General features: G+C 35.7%; 1 protein-coding gene across 1 annotated transcript; it reads left to right on the forward strand.

Moving 5' to 3' along the window:
- Window positions 1-1,047: 1,047 nt before the first annotated feature.
- Window positions 1,048-23,189, forward strand: etnk2 (ethanolamine kinase 2). Its single transcript, XM_073825634.1, has 8 exons — window positions 1,048-1,358; window positions 11,678-11,937; window positions 14,294-14,434; window positions 15,546-15,688; window positions 17,660-17,743; window positions 17,857-18,017; window positions 18,209-18,282; window positions 21,707-23,189. The coding sequence occupies exons 1-8, from the start codon at window positions 1,188-1,190 to the stop codon at window positions 21,777-21,779; spliced, it is 1,107 nt and encodes a 368-aa protein (XP_073681735.1). The 5' UTR covers window positions 1,048-1,187; the 3' UTR covers window positions 21,780-23,189.
- Window positions 23,190-23,775: the final 586 nt, after the last annotated feature.

Below are 23,775 nucleotides of genomic sequence, written 5' to 3' on the forward strand. Positions count from 1 at the left end.
TAAACCTTATTATTTGTTTCATAATATATGCAACTGTTTACATTTAATAGGAACAACAACAAATTATATTATACTAAGTAAAGAAGAAACAATTATGTATTGTATTATATTATATTATATTATATTATTAATGATTTATATTATATTTATATTATAACATGTAAAATATTAGGAAATAGTTATAAAACATGTAAATAGATTGTGAATAATATGAAAGCTGCACAATAAACCTTTTAAACTTTTTAAAATATATTTTTTTCATAATATATGTAACTGTTTATTTTCAAGGAAAAAATGTTCCCTGAAATATTTTGTAAACGTTTAAAGTTATTTTGCAATTTGTATATTACCCACAAAACTATTTACACATATTTCACATCATTATCTTAAACCATGTTCTTTGCATTACAATGCAAGGTCTGTGGCTTGTAGTGGAGTCTTTGCCACCAGAGGGCACTTTAGCTCATGTAATAAAAATAAATGAACAGAGAGACTCCTAGTGGCTTAAAAATGTCCATGATTCATAGATATTATCACATGCAATAGTGACACATGATTACAGTAAACCTAAGATCAGTTTTGACAACGCACTCCTTTCTGCGTGTCATTTGATTTGGCTAAATATGCCCCAGATGTTTTCTTTCTAATACTAAAGCACATTAAAATGACACTATAAAAAAGACTAACGTTAAATAGTGAGCACATTTATATTGGTAAAGACGCAAGGTTATTTACGAACTGTACTATGCCGAAGGCTTCTTGGTAATATTCATGAGTCAAGTCTCTACAACAGCAGAGCCATATAAAAAGAATCTTTTTATATGGCTCTGTACAACAGACGACTACAAAGGCAACGTCACTTGACCTAATTAATATTAATAAGGCAGTCATTCGCAGTAGAATGTCTATCACATGGTCTATCACGCCCAGTCAGCCTGGCCTCATTAATATTCATGAGTCATGCCTCCGTCATCGGATGATTTCTTGTGGGCGGCGCCTGTAGAAGGAAGAAGCGCCGTTTTTTTCCTACAGTGATGACAGAAACCAATGGTACCGGCATATGAACTGCTCCTCTTTCTCTGCACATATTAAACCGGACTGGACCTCCAGTGCACGTTCAAATAATAACCCTCAGACCACAGAATACTCAATATACATATTGAATACTTATATATTCAGAAACTTTCATGTCGAGACAGATAAATCATATGATGGAGACGGAGATCCACGTGCCGGTCGGGTCACCAACGATCAGAAAATTCCCGATATTCGTGGACGAACGCAATGTAACGGAAGGAGCGATGAAGCTGATTAAAGAGCTCAGACCGGGCTGGGACCCGAACCTGATCCGGACTAAGGTAGGTGTGACTCTGACTCTAGCCTGAGCTAATCTACTCCTGGCGTCCTTGGGGCCTTTATATATATATATATTTTTTTTTTGCGTTGTATTGTTTTTCTCTTGCGAATTTAACTCTTAATATAACGTTAGCGTAAATTCCGTTGAACGTTTTTATTACGTTTTCCTGTCATATTGCTAGTTATGACCCCATGAGTGCGTGTGACGTTGGAAACTAGCCTGGCTAACTTAGCCAGCTGCTGCTCATTACATCCAGTTTAATTACACGTAATAATACGTATACTATAATAAAATATGTATAAATAAATTATGTAACAATCTGCGTTATGCATTAGAAGATGGTGGTTAAAATGAGCCGGGTAAAAGGTTTTCCATTTTGGCGTGAGGCGCGTCTCTTAAATACGTCACTGGCCAGCTGGCAGTGACTCCTTTGCCATGTAGCTAGAGAATAAGAGACCACAAATGTTTAAATATTTAGATTTAATAAAGTATAATGAATGTATATAGTATTGTAGAATTAAATTAACTAAAAACAGAATTGGTCAACCGCTCTTGAGAAAAAAAAAATTGTATGTATGCAAATTGTATAATATCCAAGGTACACATTTCTAGTAATTGTGCAGTTAACTCTCTTATATAAAAATATTTAATTTAAAAAGAAGGGTTATATTGACCTATTAAGGTAAAAATATTTTTTGCTGTTTTCTTTAAAAAAATTCTGAATAATAACAATACATTTTTAACAATAATTCAAGTGCAATTTATAAGATTGTATTTCAAATCCAAAGTTGGTGCAAAAAGTTTATCATACTGATTTCAAACTTTCAAGATTCATTAGTTTGAATATACATTGAACCAGTCACTTTCATAAACATCTTAGTTGTTCAGAATACTTTATTTTTGACAAAACATCCTGTGTTTCAGTAGTGCACATTTTCGGTAGTGACAATACAGCTTTTGTAGCAACCACATTTAGTATGCAATTTTAAATTGCATGCTAAAACACTACTAAAACATACTAAAATATAAAAAAATGGCAGAACTATGCTAAAATTTTGTTGATTTTTCCCCCCCCAAATATGAGGATTATGTGTTTTCTTTTGTCACTACCAAAACAATGATTACATGTTTTGATCTTGACTGTTTCGGTAGTGACAAATTTATGGAATAACACCCCAAAAAACAAAGATGTCGCTGAGAATTGTAGATTCTGTTGAACCTAGCTCAAAGATGCTAATCAGCACATGGTTAGCTAGCACAGTTCTGAACAGTGGTACACATATAAAAACTAAATGTTATGGAATAACTAAATTAAAAATGTTTAATTACAAAGAAAGGTGTTCGGTAGTGGCGTTCCCTAAAGTTACACACAGATTTTTCATCATTTTGATCACCTTTACTTCAAAATGATGGGTCCTATCTACTCACCACGTAGCTATGACAGAAAGTGACACATAAATATTTCCTGATCATAAATGTGGGGGTGTATTTAAAATCAGTCTCAGCCAATGGACTTAAAACGTACGCTGTTTCGATAGTGACATAAAAATGAGGGACACATTGCTTCTTTTTGAAGTTGCATAATTTACATAGAAAATATAAAATACATATTATTTTTGAACTTCACTTTTTAAAAGTGCTTTAAAAAACAATAGAAGAAAATACTAATAATTGAAAAGTTATTACTATTAAAACAGTTAATAATAAATATATACACTTTATAATTAGTTTAAATGTAAAAATGTTCTGTTAAGGTCATGTTCATCTTTACTTTCATTATAGTGTAAACACTGTTGTGTTTGCATATCCCAGTTCAACTGTTTGTTGACATCTCAGTAAATTTTTCAGTATAATGAAATGAGTTTGCTGAGTAAGGTCCATTGCAATCATGTAAATGTACTTATTATTTGCATTAAAATTAGGGCTGTCAAAAATAACGCGTTAACGGAGTTAATTATTTTGTTGTTGTTAATTACGTCAAATTTTTTAACGCATTTCACGCATGCGCAGAGTGACGAATTATTTGTCAGGAAAATGGTTGGGGAGCTAGAGGCGTGATGGAGCAAGGTGAGCCTATGGACGGATTCAAATATAAAAAGAATGATGATGGTACAGTTAACAAGTACAAGCCTGGCCGACAGCCCCTCTGCAACTGGAGTGGTTATAGCCAAGCTTAGGCCCGGTTCTTCTGGGGTAGACGGTGCTATATACCCTCAAACGAAAGCAAACCAATTGAAGATCTGGCAAACAATCCAGCGTTGTTCATCTCCTGACTAAGTGTAGACGCAATGTAAATAAAAGATTCATTGTGTAGTTTAGAAAGCTTTATTGATTATAACGGAACGTTGTGAGATCTCTATGAACTAAGATTTGTGACGCTTTTAGTGATAATAAAGGGAGCGCACTTTGCACTTTCCATGCCATAATCCATTCAGAATTTGTATGAAACTTTCGTTTTTCTTATGTTTTGGGAATTAAATCTGCATAGTTATGCTGGGTTCATTCTCGAAAGAGCGGTGACTGACACAGTGACAGAGTGGAGAGTGGAAGATAGCTACATAAAGCCGCTTTGCAGGTCATCGAGGCACCAGCTCAATCATTTGCATTTTTTCAGCGGAAGCAATTTAAAATTATCCGTCATTTTTGCTCACAAAGGAAAAAGTAATACACCAAAAAACGTTGCAGTGTTTTTATAAAATAAAGAAAACAAAAATGATGCGCTTTCTGTCGTCTCGTTCTTGAACAGGAGTGCTTACAAAAATAAAGCTAAATGCATGCCTCACAGACATGATAAACATATCTATAGAAAGTTTTAAATTATTACTTAACGAAATAAAACAAATCGAAAACAAAAACTTGTTTAATACGTAATCCTTAACGATAAATTTCTCTCTCAAGGCGCGTCCAAAAATGAGATTGCAGGATCTTTGCGACATTGACTCACATTGACTCACATTGAATACACTTTATTAATAAATAATTCAGATATGTCCTTACTCTTTCCCCGACACATTTATTATTTATTTTTGCCGGTATTTTGTGGCAAGTTTCAGCCTACTGCATGCGATTGAACGCGGATCTCTTCCAGTTGCGCCATCCGAGCCGTTGTCGAAAGTAAAAGCGAAAGTCTCGTGTTGTTTCCACCAGCGCCACATAATTGATGGATGTCTAAAATATAAAAAATAAGGAGTAGCCTAAAACAGGCCCGATGCGGGCCCTGGCATAATATGAAAATGTGAAAATTATGTATCTGTGTCCTGTTATTTATATTTTGGTATGCATTTCAGAAAAAAAATGGTTAGGATTCAGGTGTCGTTGCAAATAGTGATTAATCATGATTAATCCACTGAAAAGTCTGATTAATCTGGTTAAAAATTTTAATCATTTGACAGCCCTAATTAAAATATATGGGCCATTCTACAGATTTGGTGCAAACTGCTGTCCCTCAATCAAAAAACACATTTAAAAAGCATTTACAGTATTTCACAAAAGTACACCCTTCACATTTCAGCAAACATGTTAGTATATCTTCTTAAGAGACAATACTATAGAAATGAAACTTATATATATATATATTAGAGTAGTCAATGTGCAGCTTGTATAGCAGTATAGTTTTACTGTCCCCTGAAAATTAATCAACTTACAGCCATTATTGTCAAAATAGCTGGCAACAAAAGTGAGTACACCCTAAGTGAACTTGTCCAAAGTGTCAATATATTGTGTTAGCACCATTGTTATCTGGCACTGCTTTAATCATCCTGGGCATTGAATTGACCAGAGCTGCACAGGTTGTTGCTGGGATCCTCTTCCAATCCTCACGGAGCTGCTGGACGTTAGACACATGGTGCTTCTCCACCTTACTCTTGAGGATGCCCCACAGGTGCTTAATAGGGTTCAGGTCTGAAGACATCATTGGACACCTTCACCTTCAGCCTCCTCAGCAAGGCAGTTGTCATCTTGGTGATGTGTTTGGGATTGTTATCATGTTTGAAAACTGCTGTTCGACCTAGTTTCTGGAGGGGAGGCGTTATGTTCTTCTACAGAATGAACAGTTCACATAATGGGATCCGTGTTTTCCTCAATGAACTGCAGCTCCCCAGTACCAGCAGCACTCATGCAGCCCCAGACCATGATGCTAACACCACCATGCTTGACTGTAGGCAAGACAATTTTATTGGTACTCCTCACCAGGGCATCGCCACACATGCTGGACACCATCTGAGCCAAACAAGTTGATCTTATAGTCTCATCAGACCACAGGATATGGTTCCAGTAATTTATGCTCTTGGACAGGTTGTCTTCAGCAAACTGTTTGCAGGCTTTCTTGTGAGCCAGCTTTAGAAGAGGCTTCCTTCTGGGGTGACGCCTATGCAACCGATTTGTTGCGGTGTGCGGCGTATGGTCTGAGCACTGACAAGCTGACCTTCTACTTCTGCAACCTTTAAAGCAATGCTGGCAGCACTTATGCATCTGTTTTTTCTTTTAAGCCAGGTTCTGCACCTGACGAACAGAACGAGTGCTCAACTTCGTTGATCGACCCTTGCCAGGCCTTTTCCGAATGGAACCCATCTTGGAAAACCTCTGTATGACCCTGACCACTGTAGTCACTTAGCCATCTTTGTGGAGAGCAACAATTCTAATTCTCAAATCCTTTGCCATGAGATGCCCTGTTGAACATCCAGTGGTCAGTATGAGAGAATTGTACTTAAAGCACCAAATTTTAATTGCTCTAATACAAGATACACATCTTTGTATGGTCCTGTCAAGCAGACAAAAACATTAACATGATGAATAGGACATGTGGCTTTGCATGGTTAAACAACATACTGCTGTTATCTCTTACTGTGCGTTCACACCGCCGCCGGCGAGAGCGTCAAAATTCGCTCTCGCCGCCCTGCATGCAACGCTGTAGAAAGATTCCTTGACGCTCTGACGATCGAACGGTTGGTCTTGTATTTAAAGCGGCCGCAAAGCAAACAAGCATGTCGATCTTGTGCAGACTGACCACAAGTAGGGTGTAAGTTAGTTAACCTCATTAAATATTTTAAACATGAAAATAAGAAATTGAATTTAATATAGTTACATGTTTGCTAACGAAATAAACCAATTAAAAGCCATTTGCATGGAGTGGGTTTTGTGTTCATGGTTAAGTGCAAACTTAAAAATAGGGACACGTCCTAGATTATGGGGAAACCCGCCACAGCAATAATTAACTTCTCCATTTTCCTTGGGAACTAATGTGGCCGGAACCAAGTTTACAGGACTGCGTTCTTTGGAAACCTCTCAGCGGTGAACTTCTACATTCCGATTGGTTGCCGCCGAGCCGCGTCATAGCTCATTACCATAAAGTTGACCTGACTTCAACTCTCCCCGACGCCCACACCGCCCAAAACGCGCCGCGCCGCTCTCGCCGCTTCTCGCCGCCGGCTCACATTGAAAATGAATGACTTCCGGCCACTTTGACGCTCTCGCCGCCGGCGGTGTGAACGCACAGTTAGGGTGTACGCACTTTTGTTGCCAGCTATTTTGACAATAATGGCTGTATGTTGAGTTATTTTCAGAGGACAGTAAATCTATATTGCTATACAAGCTGCACATTGACTACTCTAAAATATCTCCAAGTTTAATTTCTATAGTATTGTCCCTTGAGAAGATACACTAAAATGAGATGTTACACAATTTGCATACAAAATTTGTAGAAAAATACTTTTTTTTTTTTTTTTTTTCAAGACGTTTCCAACTCTGACTTTGAGCCAATTCTTCAGAATGGCCCATATAATACATAATTATGATTTAAATAAACCCCAGAGTATTTTTGGTCACAGGTGGTGTCGATGCATTTTGTTGAAGGTTCATGGATATTTTACATAACGGTCAATCTGGACTATGCTGATGCAACACTTGCACATTTTTCTTCTTTTGTCAGCTATTGCTTATCAGCTTTGAATTATAGGTTATCTTTCAGATAGAGCAGCTTCCACCTGGCATTCTGGTTTGAAGCTAGTTGATCTGATTAGATTGACTCAGCCCAAAACCACATTTGAGTCAGAAATTATCAGCCTGTTCCATTTACGTAATCTGGACTTCATCGGAAAATAACTATCATTTTCATTTTGGAGAATCACAATACAATCTTCGCACAGTTAATGACAGTTGTTAATAGTAATTATGCAAGCCTCCCGTACTGTAGCTTATGAGGTGGTTTATCCTAATGCAGCTGTTTAAATGACCAGATCAGACACTTACTGTCTGGCCTGATGTCTCCGCCCATCGCCAGATTCACCACACTGGCTACACACTTACACAACTATAAACTTTGCATTATTGCACTGATTATATCAGCTTTATCTGTCATATCTGTTTGAGTTTTATCATTTATGATGTGATGGAACGTGAAGGTTACTCATGAGCAGTGTTACTATTGTTTGTTTGTCTTTTGGCAGAGACAGCATGTCCCAGTCCACGTCATTAATGAATGGCGTGGAAACATATTCGAGTCATACTGCATTTCACCCTAAAAGCAAGGAAGGACTTAAGTCATATTTTGTGCTTAAAAAAAATAAAGCCCATTTTAAGAACATTAGTTTTTATTGTAATATATAGCACATTTTCTTCCCGAATTCTCATTAATATGTTGTTTTATATCTTTTCCTTAAATTTTACGTTTTTTTTGTCATTAATAAATTTACTAGCTGTTTTTAATAGATGCTAAAGATTTTAATATGCCAGATTTGTTGTAATTTGAATCCAGTTCTCCTTTGTAAAAGGCAAAAGGTTAATCATTCTGATTTCAGAGTTAAAGATTCATTAGTTTGAATATACATTGAACCAAAAACTATCATAAAAAATTAGTTGATAATTCAGTGTACTTTTATTTTTGACAAAACATCCCATGTTTCACTAGTTACCGCACATTTTTGGTAGTGACAATAAAGTTTTGGTAGCGACCGCATCACATTACAGAATTTTAACTCACAGACTAAAACACTACAAAAACATACTATAATACAAAAAAAACATTCATAACTGTCCAAAATGTTGTTTATTTCCCCGAAATAAAAGATTATGTGTTCCCTTTTGACATGACATGTTTCAGTTGTGACTGTTTCAGTAGTGACAATTTTATGGAATAATACCCCAAAAAACCCAAAGATGTCAATACCAGAACTTCACTGAATGTTTCAATCATGACAATTTCGGTAGTGACAATTGTATGGAATAACACCCAAAATAACAAAGATGTCACTACCGAAACTTCACCAAATGTTTCAGTAGTGACAGTTTTATGGAATAATAACAAACATGTCAATACCGAAACTTCACCAAATGTTTCGTTGTGACTGTTTCGGTAGTGACAATTTAATGGAATAACACACCCAAACAATAATGTCACTACCGAAAATTCGCCAAATGTTTCAGTCATGACTCTTTCGGTAGTGTCAATTTTATGGAAAAACACCCAAAAAAATTGTATTTGTTTTTTTTTTGGGGTGTTGTTCCATACAATTGTCCCTACCGAAACAGTTACAATCTAAACATTTATTGAAGTTTCAGTAGTGACATTACCACAATGTCACTACTAAAACTTCGGTCATGACTGTGACTATTTTATGGAATAACACCAAAAAAAAAAAACACTAATGTCACTCTTTAAACTTCAAGTTTTTCAGTCGTGACTGTTTTGGTAGTGACAACTATCAAACATTAATGCAATCATACATTATATATCCACAAACCATTTTTAGGAAAATGATGGCCCTTCTGATCTACTTATGTTCTTCCCATTCCTTTCAAAAGTCCTTGTCAAATTCCTAATAAAACCACAACTAAGTCAGCCTGCTAGATAATGCAACCTTGGTAACATTCAAATCTGCAGAATACGCAACAGCGATATTCAATTTATCTAAATTTGCATGAGACAAAAACACAAAGCCCAAAATTCTGACAATGGCCCATTCTTGTTCTTAAAATAGAAGCTTCATTTTCATATATTATTCTTAGGGTTTTTGGCTGACCTATGACTCCCAACATGTTTTACCTTCATACTGTTGGACCACAACATGAGTTGCGTTTGCCGCTGTTTTGAAGCCAGGATGAATGAACCTAATCCCGTCCGATCTCCACACAGATGGCACAACACTGTTTACAGATAGCCAGCATAGTTTTCATCAATGAGAAACATGCATTGTGCCCAAACGTATTGTTCACAGCTGCTTTAGTACAGTGGTTTGAATGAAGCCAAAATGCTCAAAATAAAGCTCCTCTGTTGGCGCGTGGCATACTGATGCCATTCATCAGATTACAACAAGATGAGCTCTGGCGTTCCAGCCGTTTAGGAGAACCGTGACATAGCTGAAAGAGTTAGATGTTGTGTTGTGGTTGTTAATGATAACCACCTGACCTAGACTCAACTGTAAAGACCATTCAATCAGATTTTAAGACTCAAACTGTCTTGCATTTGTTCATGTAGTTATGAAATATTTGCTGTCAGCAGTCTATCTTGATCCCATTTACTTCTGAGACTCATTAGTGTGTAACCTGTTGACAAAACTGTTAAACGCCACCTGCTCCGAGTTGAATTCATCCTCTGTATGTTGACCACTCATGCTGTTTGTACATTAGTCATTTCAGGAATCCCAGAAATGCATTGGTGGGTGGCATAGCCAGTGCAGTGAATTGTGGGATGCATTGCTACAAGCACAAAGCATTTTAAGTCCTGCCAGTTTATCATATGCACTATTGTGATGGCTTTTTTAGTTGACCCAAAAATTAAAATTTGCTGACAATTTACTCACCCTTGGTCTATCCAAGATGTAGAAGACTTTGTTTCTTCATTGGATCAGATTTGGAGAGATTTGGCATTACATCATCTCACCAATGGATCCTTTGCAGTAAATGGGTGCCGTCAGTCTAAACGGCTGATAAAAAATCACAATCCACACAAGTAATCCACACAACTCCATCACGTCTATTAATTAAAGGAGACGTTCACTTGCGGAACAAAGATTTACAGATAATTTACTCACCCCCTTGTCATCTAGTGTTCATGTCTTTCATTCTTCAGTCGTAAAGAAATCATGTTTTTTGAGGAAAATATTTCAGGATTTTTCTCCATATAGTGGACTTCTATGGTGCCACAAGTTTGAACTTCCAAAATGCAGTTTAAATGCGGCTTCAAACGATCCCAAATGCAGTTGTAAATGATCCCAGCTAAGGAAGAAGTGTCTTATCTAGCGAAACGATGGGTTATTATTATTTTTGAAAAATCACAATTTATATACTTTTTAACCTCAAATGCTCGTCTTGTCTTGCTCTGCCTGAACTCTGCTTTTTACGGTTCAAGACTGTGTATGTCGAAAAACTCCCATCTTTTTTTCGACTTCAACTTCAAAATCGCCCTACATCACCGTTTTACCTTTGCTGTTAAGGGTGTTTGATCTTCTTCACTTTGCAAACGCTGGGCCGGTACTTTTGCAGCGATGTAGGATGATTTTTAAAGTTGAGGGAGAAAATAAGATGGGAGTTTTTCGACATCTTGAACCTGAGTTCAGGCAGAACAAGACAAGCGTTTGGGGTTAAAAAGTATATATTTTGGAATTTAAAAAATATATTTATAATTTTGCTAGATAAGACCTACATTTGGGATTTTTTGAAGCCGCGTTTAACTCGGGGCACCATAAAAGTCCGCTCTATTAAGAAAAATCTTAATGTTTTCTCAAAAAACATAATTTCTTTACGACTGAAGAAAAAGACATGAACATCTTGGATGACACGGGATGAGTACATTTATCTGTAAATTTTTATTCTGGAAGTGAACCTCTCCTTTAACATCTTGTAAAGTGAAATGCCGTGTGTTTGTAAAAAGGCAAATTTATTAAGGCATTTTAACTTTAAAATGTCAAATCCAGTTTTCCAGTGGAAAAGTTCATCCCTATTGTCCTCTCACATCAATCTGTTGACATATTTGTTTAGAACTGTTTTCACTTGTAAACGTTGCTTGATCTGTACATATTTCAGACAACTTTTTCACTAAAGAAAGCAATATTTTAGACAGAGGTCTGCTATGGTTTAAAGATAAAAACATTTTAATAATGGATTTGTTTTTTACAAACATGCAGCTTTTTGCTTCACAAGACATTAATTAATATAATTGATTAACTGGAGATCTGTGAACTACTTGTGGATTATTGTGATCTTTTTAGACACTCATTCTGACTGCACCCATTCACTGCAGAGGATCCATTAGTGATAAAGTGATGTAATATGCAACTTTTTTTTTATGTAGCCGTGATTGAAATCCATATGTTTTTGTCCCTTCAGTTTTTCACAGATGGCACAACTAACAAACTGGTGGGGTGTTATGTGGAGGACTGCCTTGAGGATGTGGTGCTGGTGAGGGTGTACGGCAACAAGACGGAGCTGATCGTGGACCGAGACAACGAACTGAGGAGCTTCCAGGTTCTGCACGCCAACGGTTGCGCGCCCCGACTGTACTGCACCTTCCAGAATGGGATCTGCTACGAGTTCATGGAAGGACGCGCTCTGGATACTCAAGACGTCAGGGACCCCGTGTTACTCAGGTGGGTCCTTTCAGCACAAGGCACAAAATAGAAGGATCCAAATGGGTGTTCGTTCTAAAAATAACACATTTATTTGGACTTTTGACTTCGGCATTTGGGTTAGAACATAGAGTGCTTCACTCTGGTTTTATCTTGAAGTGCAGTGTCTATTTTGGCCTTTGTGACTATATTAAGGACGCCATTAAAACTGACCTTAGCTCTGTTCCAAAACCTTACACTGCTTACATTTTTGTAGTCGTCCACTTTTTTCTTTAACGCAGAAGTAAGCCTATGGGTGAGACTTCCGGTTCATTATCCGCTGTAGGGAAATAACGAGAAGAATAACAACGTGCAGTAAACGACAAAACTGTTTGCACTACAAACCAGTGTGCGCATAATGCACTGCCCTCCAAAAGTTTGGAAACACCCCTGGCAAAGTGTGGTTTTGTACGATATCAACATAGTGTGAATCTTCTTCGGGCAATCCTTCAGGAGACTTGGAGTAATATATCAAGTCAATGTTTAATAAACTGACAGCTTGGGTGGCCAGATTATGCTTAGCTGTAATAGCTGCTAATGGTGGATATTTTGATGAGTCGAAAATTTCATTATTTTCTATCTATAAACTGTTTATGTAATAAAACGTTTTTGTAGTTTGTGTTGTCCCTTATCAGTGCAAAATTATCACAAATTAAAAAGAATTCATGCCAATATTGTCCAAAACCCCACTTTTCTAGGGCGCTTCCAAATTTTTGGAGGGCAGTGTATATTTAAATAATATGGTAAGACACGCCAATTTGCAAACTCAAGTAGCAAAACTAGCTGTTTTGTACAGCTGGATGCGGATGAGACCAGAAGCCAGACCCAAAAAATATATATAAATGGCTGCACCCACTCTTGCGAGAAGAAAAAGGTGGATACTAATTACATAATTATACCTCTTTTGTCCAAAATCAAAGATATTATCCTTTAATAAGAGAATCCCAGAATGCATTGCAATGAGTTAAAATTAAGAAAAAAAAGATTTTTCATCCTTCAATACTGCAAATGATCAGTTTACACTACCATTCCGATCTTTAAGATTTTTAAAATGTTTTTAAAATAAGCCTCTTTTGCATACCAATTATTTGATTAAAAAATAGTACAAACAGTGATGATATGAAATATTACAATTTAAAGTAACTATTTTCTGTGTGAATATATTTTAAAATGTAATATATTTCTGTGACGCAAAACTGAATTTTCAGCATCAGTACTCCAGTCTTCAGAGTCACATGATCCTTCAGAACTGATTTGCTGCTCATGAAACATTTCTTTTCATTATCAGTTGTGAAAATATTTTTGTGGAAACCATGATACCTTTTTTTTTTCAGGTTTTTTTGATGAATAATATATTTTTTATTAGAAATCTTTTGTAACAGTAAATTGTTTCCACTTGTGATCAGATTAGTTCACTCCTGAATGAAACATTTCTGATTTACATCCAAGATGTTCATGTCTTTCTTTCTTCAGTCAAAAAGAAATTAAGGTTTTTGAGGAAAACATTCCTGGATTCCTGGATATATATATATATATATATGTATATACTTTTTCACCACAAATGCTCATCTTGCACTAGCTCTGTGTCTACGACTTCACACATTACGTAATCATATTGGAAAGGTCACATGCGGTTAGTTCTTTGTCTGTGTAGTTTGGTTCAAATAGGGTGAAAAACATCTTTGTTTTAACTTGATCTTTTTTTAAAAGGCATTTGACTTTGTTTGCACGTAAATTATGTGAACACTAGATTGGTACTTCCGCTACTTAATGCGTGAAGTGGAGCTAGAGAAAGAGAAGCTTTTGTGATTAAGTACTATATAGATTAGATAAGACCCTTGTTCCTCAGCTGGGATCATGTAGAGCCCTTTGAAGCTGCATTGAAAGTGCAATTTGGACCTTCAACCCGTTGATCCGCTGACGTCCACTATATGGAGAAAAATCCTAGAAAGTTTTCCTCAAAAACCTTAGTTTCTTTTTGATTGAAGAAAGAAAGACATGAACATCTTGGATGACATATGGGTGAGTAAAGATCAGGAAATTTTACTTCAGGAGTGAACTAATCCTTAAATGAACACATTGAAAAATTATTTGAGAAACATTCTTCATATAGTCTAAGCTAACTGCAAATTTGGATTGAAGTTCATGTGCACTCAGACGTGTTCATTCCCGTCATGAGGGTCACGTAATCTCCTTCCAGGCACACTGTGAACCGTATCCAAATCTACAGCGGTGACCCTGGGCTAATATCCATTTTTCCACACAAACAGCTTTTTCCAGGCATTGTGTTTAAGCTGAAATTAAACTGACCAACGTCTTCCTTTGTTATTATTGGCAGGCTGATCGCCCGTGAAATGGCCCGCATTCACGCCATCCACGCACACAACGGCTGCATCCCCAAACCCAACCTGTGGATCAAAATGCGCAAGTACTTCTCACTGGTGGCCACTGAGTTCACAGACCAAGCCTCTAATGCCAGGTAACCCTCAGAGTAAATCTTAAATCTTAAATGATCTCAAATAGTTCACAGCTCAGAATCTGATTGGATGAGACCCAATTCAAGCCGTTTTTGATTTTGCTCAGACAGGTGTTTTACGGTACACAGATTGCATCCGCCCGTCTAATCTCACACAGAGCTGTTATGTCACATAACCATCTCCACTGTCTTCCTTAAAAAGATGCTTGCTCTTAAAAGCTTGTGGCTGTTTGCATCCTGACGTTTATCGAGAGATAATGCACATGCAAAGTCATTTGCGTCATCAGTCATTAGAGCATTAGTTTCATAAGCGTTCCTTTGATGGAGATTATGTTCCTGCCCAAAGTCTAATAGGGCGATTTCATGCTGTAGTTTGCTTATACTTTATACAGGTCATAAACTTTTACAAAAAAAAAAACATTGCTGCCAAATTTTGAGTGAGCCGCTGCAGAGCAAAAGAAGATTCTAGAAATAGCTCCTTAAGCCCATTACAAGGGGAGAGTGGTCACTGAGACAGGCTTTCTCATTGGTTGAACTGGCCGACATTATCACTGTCTTAACTTCTCTTTTGTTAATCCATCCTTTGTTATGTTAAAAGGCTGATGAAGCATTTAGTAGATAACTCTTCACAATAAGGTTCCTTTTGTTATCTTTAAGTATGTGAACTGATGATGGAAAAAGCTTTTATTAACCTTCATGTTAATTTCATCATGGTTGTGTTTGTTAATGTTACCTAATGGGCTTCAGCTTGTCTTACCAAACTGATTTAATGTGTATTAATTATTTTAATAATTTAATGAAAAAGTTTATTTAAAAGAGAATTTCAGCTGATGAGATGTGAGGTGGCCGGCCACATCTATTTAATTATGTTTGCGAAGGCAATTTATATTACTCAAACCTGAGGTTAATGCTCTGAACAAACTTCTAACTCTGTGTATTGAACTTGTATGCCTAACTCATCCTGCACTGTTTGATCTACTGCCGCACATTATACCTCAAACCCTGTGCCATGTTTAGGAAAGGTGTGCAATTATTTTACAAAGTGGTCAAACACTTGTGACTCTCTTTGTCATGTGCTTGAATCACTGATCTGGTTCTGTGTTCTCTGAATCAGAATTCAGCAGGAAGTGCCCAGTCAGGAAGTGCTAGAACAGGAAATTATGTGGATGAAGGAGCACCTGTCGCAGATGGGCTCTCCTGTAGTGCTCTGTCACAACGACCTGCTCTGCAAGAACATCATTCACAATGCAAAGGAAGGTAGGTTTTGCTTAAAGGAGAAGTTCACTTCCAGAAATGTACAGATAATGTACTCACCCCCTTGTCATCCAAAATGTTAATGTCTTTCTTTCTTCAGTGTTTTTTGAGGAAAACATTTCAGGATTTCTCTCCATATTATGGACTTCTATGGTGACCATGAGTTTGAACTTACAAAATGCAGTTTAAATGCTTTCTAAAAAAAGAAGCACCGACCAAGTGTTTACAAAGTGAATGCGCAAAGAAGATCAAACGCCCTTTAAAACAGTGATGTAGGACTATTTTGAAGTTGGAGGAGAAAATTAGATGGTTTTGAGTTTTTCAACCTACACTAACTGTATTGAACCGGAGTCCACAGAGTACATGCAGAGCTAGACAAGACGAGCATTCGAGGTTAAAAAGTATATTGTCTTTTTTTTTTTTTTTTAGAAAATAACTGATCGTTTTGCAAGATAAGACCCTTTAGAGTCCTTTGAAGCTGCAGTTTAACTGCATTTTGGAAGTTCAAATTCGTGGGCACCATAGAAGTCCACTATATGGAGAAAAATCCTGAAATGTTATCTTCAAAAATCAATTTCTTTATTACTAAAGAAAGAAAGACATGAACATCTAGAAAGGTGAGTAAATTATCAGTCAATTTTTGTTCTGGAAGTGAACTTCTCCTATAAGGTGTACACCATGAAAGGATTAGTTCACTCCTGAATTCAAATTTCCTGATGATTTACTCACCCCCATAGGAGCCAACGGGTTGAAGGTCCAAATTGCAGTTTGAGTGCACCTTCAAAAGGCTCTACACGATCCCAGTCGACGAATAAGTGTCTTATTTAGCGAAACGATTGGCCATTGTCTAAAAAAAGTAACAATTTATGTACTTTTTAACCACTAGCTTGACTTCCGCATTATGTAGTCACATTGTAATGTAATGTGTGAAGTCGAGCTAGTGCAAGAGGAGCATTTGTGGTTAAAAAGTATATAAAATGTTTCTTTTTTTTTTAAGAAAATGGCAGATTTTGCTAGACAAGACCTTTATTCCTCGGCTGGGATCGTGTAGAGCCCTTTGAAGCTGCATTTAAACTGCAATTTGCACCTTCAACATGTTTGCAACCATTGAAGTCTACTATATGGAGAAAATTCCTGGAATGTTTTCCTTAAAAATCTTATTTTCTTTTCAACTGAAGAAATAAAGACATGAACATTAGTGTGTGTCATAGTACACAAGTTAAATGCATTGTGAAAGTCTTTTTCTGTTGTTTTAAAAGCTTCAGTATGCTCAAACACTACTGCCGCTTTTTCCGTGCTGCCTCCTGTGTTTTATTGTTTAGGCAAACATGAGCTCCTGCATTTGTTTGAGCCAGAAGTTGACATGTTGGGCTGCTCAAACAAAGAAATATTGACAGCACCATAGAGCCAATGTTTTAAGTTAATTCTGTCATTATTTACTCACCTTCATGTCGTTCCAAACCTGTAAGACCTTAGTTCATCTTCAGAACACAAATGAAGGTATTTTTGATGAAATCCGAGAGCTTTCTGACCCTGCATTGACAGAAAGGGTCTTATCACGGTCAAGGCACAGAAATGTTGTTAAAATAGTCCATGTGACTGATATCAGTGGTTCAACCATAATTTTATGAAGCTATGAGAAAACTTTTTGTGCACTGGACTATTTTAACAATGTCCTTACTACGCTTCTGTACCTTAAATGTGGTAGTTGCATTGCTGTCTATGGAGGGTCAGAGAGCTGTCAGATTTCATCAAAAATATCTTAATTTGTGTTCTATAGATGAATGAAGGTCTTACCGGTTTGGAACGACATGAGGGTGAGAAATTAATGACAGAATTTTCATTTTTGGGTGAACTATCTCTAACACTTTTCAACGAAGGCATTAAATTTGGGTATTTTGTTTAAAAAAAAAAAACCACTAAAGTAATGTTTTGTCTTATTTGCTACAAATCAACCTCTCTTGCTTTTTTCAGGTCATGTTCGGTGCATTGATTATGAATACTCAAGTTACAACTACCAAGCATTTGACATTGGAAATCATTTTAATGAATTTGCAGGTGAGCAGGATTAAAATATCATTCATAAAAATAATCCTCTGGGATTTGTTTTGCATTAACCTCATTTTATGTGTATGTGTGTGTGTGTGTGTGTGTGTGTGTGTGTTTATCAGGCATGAGTGAACCAGACTATAACCTTTACCCCAGTCGGGAGATGCAGTTGGACTGGTTGCACACTTACCTGCAGGCCTACAAGCTCTTTACCAAGAAAGGTGAGGAGGTGAGCCAGCGTGAACTGGAGACGCTCTACGTACAGGTCAACAAATTCGCTCTGGTGAGTGTGCAGAAGATCAAAGATGAGCAAATGTTTTGATAATGCTGCATTTGTAAAGTTGGTTTATGGTTGTTTATTCCAGTGAATTGGATAACAAGCTTTTTGCATGTTGATTGGTGTCAGTGATACATCTGTGTATGCAATGAGCTGGAAGGCTTTGGCCTAAAGTTCTTGTTCTTCCACTTTGGCAGGCCTCACATTTCTTCTGGGGTTTCTGGGCCCTGATCCAAGCCAAGTACTCCTCCATCGACTTTGACTTCCTTGGGTAAGCGGCATACCCAACTCGGCAAACCTTTCATCTCTGTGATGTGGGAGGTTTTCTTTACAGGCATAAAGATCATTATCAGCTCTGACTGTGTTAAGAGAAATGGTATTAATGACAGATAAAGAGTGTATAACTGATATGGAAGTGGTGACAACTAATGCAGCCAGTAATGAAGCCAGTTAGTTTCAGAATATACTTTTGTAAGCTAATATACAATTTTACACTGGGAAAAAATATTTTAAAATATATACACTTCTAGTCAAAAGTTTTAGATTTTTTTTAATGTTTTTAAAGAATTCTCTTTTGATCACCAAGCCTGCATTTGTTTGATTCAAAATACATCAAAAGCAGCAGTAATATTGTAAAATATTTTTACTATTTAAAATAACTGCTGTCTATTTTAATATATTCTAAAATGTAATTTATTCCTGTGATCAAAGCTAAATTGTCAGCATCATTACTCCAGTCTTCAGTGTCACGTGATCCTTCAGAAATTATTCTAATATGCTGGTTTGCTGTTCAAGAGACATTTTTATTATTATTATCAATATTTATAACAATAGAGTTCTTTCTTTATAGAAAGATTTATAGAAAGATCCAAAGATCAGCATTTATCAAAAAAAAAGCTTTTGTAACATTTTTTTTAAAAGAAATGATAAATTATAATTTATTTAGCAAGGATGCTTTAAATTGATTAAAAATGATGACGTTTGTTACAAAAGATTTCTATTTCAGATAAATGCTGTTTTCTGAACTTTCCAATAATCAAAGAAACCTGAAAAAAATTCTATTCAGCTGTTTTAAACATAATAATAATAAATGTTTTTTTTAAAACAACAAATCAGAATATTAGAATGATTTCTGAAGGATCATGCGACTAGAGTAATAATGTTACAAATTCAGCTTTGAAATCACAGGAATAAATAAAATGTAAAAAATGTTTTAAATATAACACAATTTTACTGTTTCTGCTGTAATTTAGATGAAATAAATTCAGGCTTGCTGAGCAGAAGAGACTTATGACTGGTAGTGTATATATTTCAAATTATTTTTATTTCATTTTTTTTTTTTTATTAAAGTCACCATAAATATAGTTACAAATATTGTAAATCTGTTTCACAAATGTGCTATACAATTTTATATGCAGTCAAAAATATATATGTATATCATTTTTTTTAATTAAAATCAGCATAAATATAGTTAAAATAGTATAAATCTGTTTCACAAATGTGCTATACAATTTTATGTGCGGTCAAAATATAATTTGGCTTAAGTTCAGTTTCCAAGTGGTTCTTAAAGTAGAAACTGCTTCGAACCAAAGTTAATACCTAACCATTCCCCAGACAGAATCACATGACACCTGCAATGAAGCCGAGATCTTTTGGGTTCATGGCTAAAACAAAGTCTCAAAACCGTGTCTATTGTTTTTGCACCTCATCACTTCACACATCAGACCTGAATCTGTAAATGAAAGCCTCAGTTGGAGGTGAAGGCCTTATATGAAGCTCTCCTGCATGCTGTGAAATGAATGGGTGCGGACTGTTATTTCTATTGCCCGAAGAAACAGTCAGTGGTGTTTGTTTTCAAGAGCTGAAAAGTAGATTTGACTGCAACAAGTGAGTTACAGCCTGCCACCCTCTGTGTCTTTGGCACTCGACCTAAACCGCATTTGAAATCTTCGGTGTTGTGTATCGGTAGCACAATAAAACTTTACTCAGGTTTTTTTTTGGAGGGGGTGAGTTATGTCATCCGTAGGCTGAGGATATTTTTGTAGGAATCGTGGCTCATTTTTAATAAATTGGCTCAAGTAGTGTATTCTGTGAACTTCCTACGTCGCCAGTTTCCAAGCAACAGGTCGTGGTTCCACTCGGGCGGCACCTTTTTAACAACAAATCACTGCCTGCGCAAATGAGATCAGGAGGGATCCTACAGCCTCTTTAAAAACAATCAACTATATATATATATATACACATTTATTTAAACTTTTGTGTCTTTCACAGTCAACAATTAATCAGGTCTTAATGCAAAATGCCATCATAATGGACCAAATTTAAATGTTATCTAATATTTATTTCATAATGATATTTAATTTCAGCATAGGAGCCACAAATTATTTAAAATGTATTGAATGTAATAAAAAAATTGTAATTTTATATTATACTTTCAGTATAGTGCTACAGACATAATAGATATAACATAATACAGACATAACCTATAATTATTGGTTATAATTAACCTATAACCCTAGCCATAATTGTCAAAATCAACCTTGTCGCATATAGGAAAAGGTTTTAAAAAAAATACATTTATTTAAACTTTTATATCTTTCACAGTCAACAATTAACCATGTTTTAAGGCGAAATTGCCACCTTAATGGACAAAATGCTTGTCATTGTCTTTTTAAAATGTCTAATATTTGATATATTTCATAATGATAAATACAATTCAAAACAGAAGCAACAAATTTGTAATTTATATTATACTTTCAGTATAGTGCTACAAACATAACAGATAAAACATAATCTATAAATAAATAAAAAACACATGATCATTTTTTAGATAACAGCTATAATTGTCAAAATCAGCTTTGTCGCATATAGGAAAAGGTTAAAAATATATATGCAAATTTATCTAAACTTTTATGTCTTTCACAATCAACAATTAACCATGTCTTAAGGCAGAATGCCACCTTATTGGACAAAATGCTCATGTCTTTTTAAAATGTTGTCTAATATTTGATATTTCAAAATGATAAATAAAATTCAACACAGAAGCAACAAATTATTTAAAATGTATTTTTTTGTGTAGTTTTAAAAATTATTTGTAGTTATTCTTGTTTTTACTAATAAAAGTATTTGTAATGTATATTATACTTTCAGAATAGTGCTATATAATTTATTTTTGTGATGCAAAGATGAATTTTCAGCACCATTAATCCAGACTTTAGTATTACGTGATTCTTCAGAAATTATTCTAATATTAATAAAATGCTTGTAATATTAATAATATTCTAATATGCTTGGAAAGCATCTAATATTTTTTTGAAACCTGACACTTATCAGGATTCTTTAAATAAAAAAAGTTAAAAAGAACAGCATTTTATTCAAACTAGAAACCTTTCGAACAATATAATTCTTTACCATCACTTTTTTAAATAAATTTAATACATCCTTGCTGAATAAAGTATTAATTTCTTTCAAAGAAAGAAAACAAAAAATAACACTGAACATAAAAATAAAAAAATTCATAATATTATTTTTTTGATGAAACTTAAATGAAACTTCGATGAGCATAAGAGACGACTTTAAAAACAAATAAAAACTATTTTAACCAAATAAAAACAAAAATGTCCCTAATATTAAATTCTAATATAAAAAATTCTGACAATATTAATAACTCTGATTATGTCACGCTCTTTTCCTAGGTACGCCGTGCTACGTTTCAATCAGTACTTCAAGACCAAACCTGCTGTAATGGCCCTGGAGATTCCCAAATGAGATGTCAAGATCGAGAGGACGGTGCTGGTATCTGTTGACCTCATCTTTGACCATAAAATCAGAAGCCTTTCAGTCAGGGGGAGGGTAATGGGGTACAACAGGGGTGAGCACTGGGACCTCTAATGATTACTTGACATCTTGTAAGCCAAGTTCTAGTTCCACAAATTCTTGATTCCTTTTTCAAACACCCAAGTTTCTCTTTGGGACTCAACTTCCAGTTGATAAAGTTTCCAATGAAATGAGTGTGTTTTAATGTTTTAATTACAATTTATTTATTAATTATTATCGGGCACTTGTTTTGCACCAAAGTAGTCCTTCCGCTCTCGGAGCCGACTTTGCTTTGGGACTTTGTTATGGTTTTGCGGTAGCAAACTTATGCAGAATTTGCTGTGAAGGAGGCCTGTAGTGATGTTTAGCAAGGGGATGTGTTGATACTGCGGGCGTTGACTTACACAAACCACCTCAGCCTGTGGATTCATAATGCTTTTGTCAAACGGATGTGGCCCACCAAATGCTCCAAGACCAGTCCCATACTAATGCTTTCAGATTTATCTCACTGTGCAGTAATGATGAGAATAAATTTGTTTCCGGTTTAGAGCCAAACAGGGGTGACTAGTTCAAGGTCAAAATCCTGCACTGTTACGCACTTGAGCAAATTAGTTAAACCCTGCAATTAGTCACTTTGAACGAACAGCGTCAGCTAAAAGGCAAGTAACCAAGTAACCATTGAAGTCAGTCTGACCTCACTCCAGACATTCCCAAGAAGTCAGGGCTGCGAGACCCCTCAGCGTCTTCATTTCCAGCTATTTAGCTTTTATGGTTGTGAGGAGTTCTGTTGAATTTTCCACTCATCACAGCTGTGGAATATTACCACCTGCCGCCCACTTCCCCCTCCTTCTCTCGCTCCCTGTCCTAAATGCGTTTGCATCACCTGGCAGAGCTCAAACTGAGATTTGGAAGTCATTATCTGCTCAATGATCACTAAGCTCATTCCCCCTTTAACGTCAATCTAACGGTTGTCCAAAACTGGAAAAGGGGGCAATTTTTATGTAACAGTGCTGTGTAGTTTGATTCGGGTCACCATCTGTGAGGACTCCGTGTCCTAGAGCGATAAGGACAAGATTATTTAAGTTCAGCATATTAATTGCGGATTTAGGGATGTAATTGCCATCTCACTAGAGAAAGTGTTAGACTGTCTGGTCTTTGTGAAAGTCTCCAAATTTTGAACTTCATCTACTTTCCACTGCTCGTCTGAAATGATAAAGATAGATGATTGAAAGATTTGCCAATCTTTTGCTTTATTTAAATGGTATTTTATTTCTTTGTCGCGTATATTAGTGCTTTTGCCTTAAAACCATGTCCATTTTTGTCTGAGTTAAACATTTCAGTAGAAACTTGCTAAAGCTTAAAGCACAAGTTTGTTTTGTTATGCATATCGCATTGCACCATTTTAGTCACTCCAGCTGGAATATTGTACTGTAAATTTAGAGATATTTGTGGAAATCTGTCAAGAACATGTCAGGCCATATTCCCTAAAAGAAAAAATATATGTACGCTACCAGTCAAAAGTTTTTGAACGGTAAGAGTCTCTTTCACCAAGCCACAGTACAGCAAGACAGTAAAATCTTAAAATATTTTAATATTTAAAATAACTGTTTTCTATTTGAGTATGTTTTAAAATGTAATTTATTCCTGTGATTTCAAAGCTGGATTTTTAGCATCGTTACTCCAGTCTTCAGTATCACATGATCCTTCAGAAATCATTCTAATATTTTGATTTGCTGCCCAAAAAACATTTATTATTATTACTATTATTATTATGTTTAAAGTTAGAAGAACAGCATTTATCTGAATTAGAAATCTTTTGATCACTTTTGATCAATGTAAAGCATCCTTGCTGAATAAAATATAAATTACAAAAATATAATGTTACAAAAGTTTCTTATTTTTGATAAATGCTGATCTTTAGATTTTTCTGTTCGTCAAAGAATCCTAA

The sequence above is a fragment of the Garra rufa genome, chromosome 20 (genome assembly GCF_049309525.1).
Source record: "Garra rufa chromosome 20, GarRuf1.0, whole genome shotgun sequence".
Taxonomy (NCBI): domain Eukaryota; kingdom Metazoa; phylum Chordata; class Actinopteri; order Cypriniformes; family Cyprinidae; genus Garra; species Garra rufa.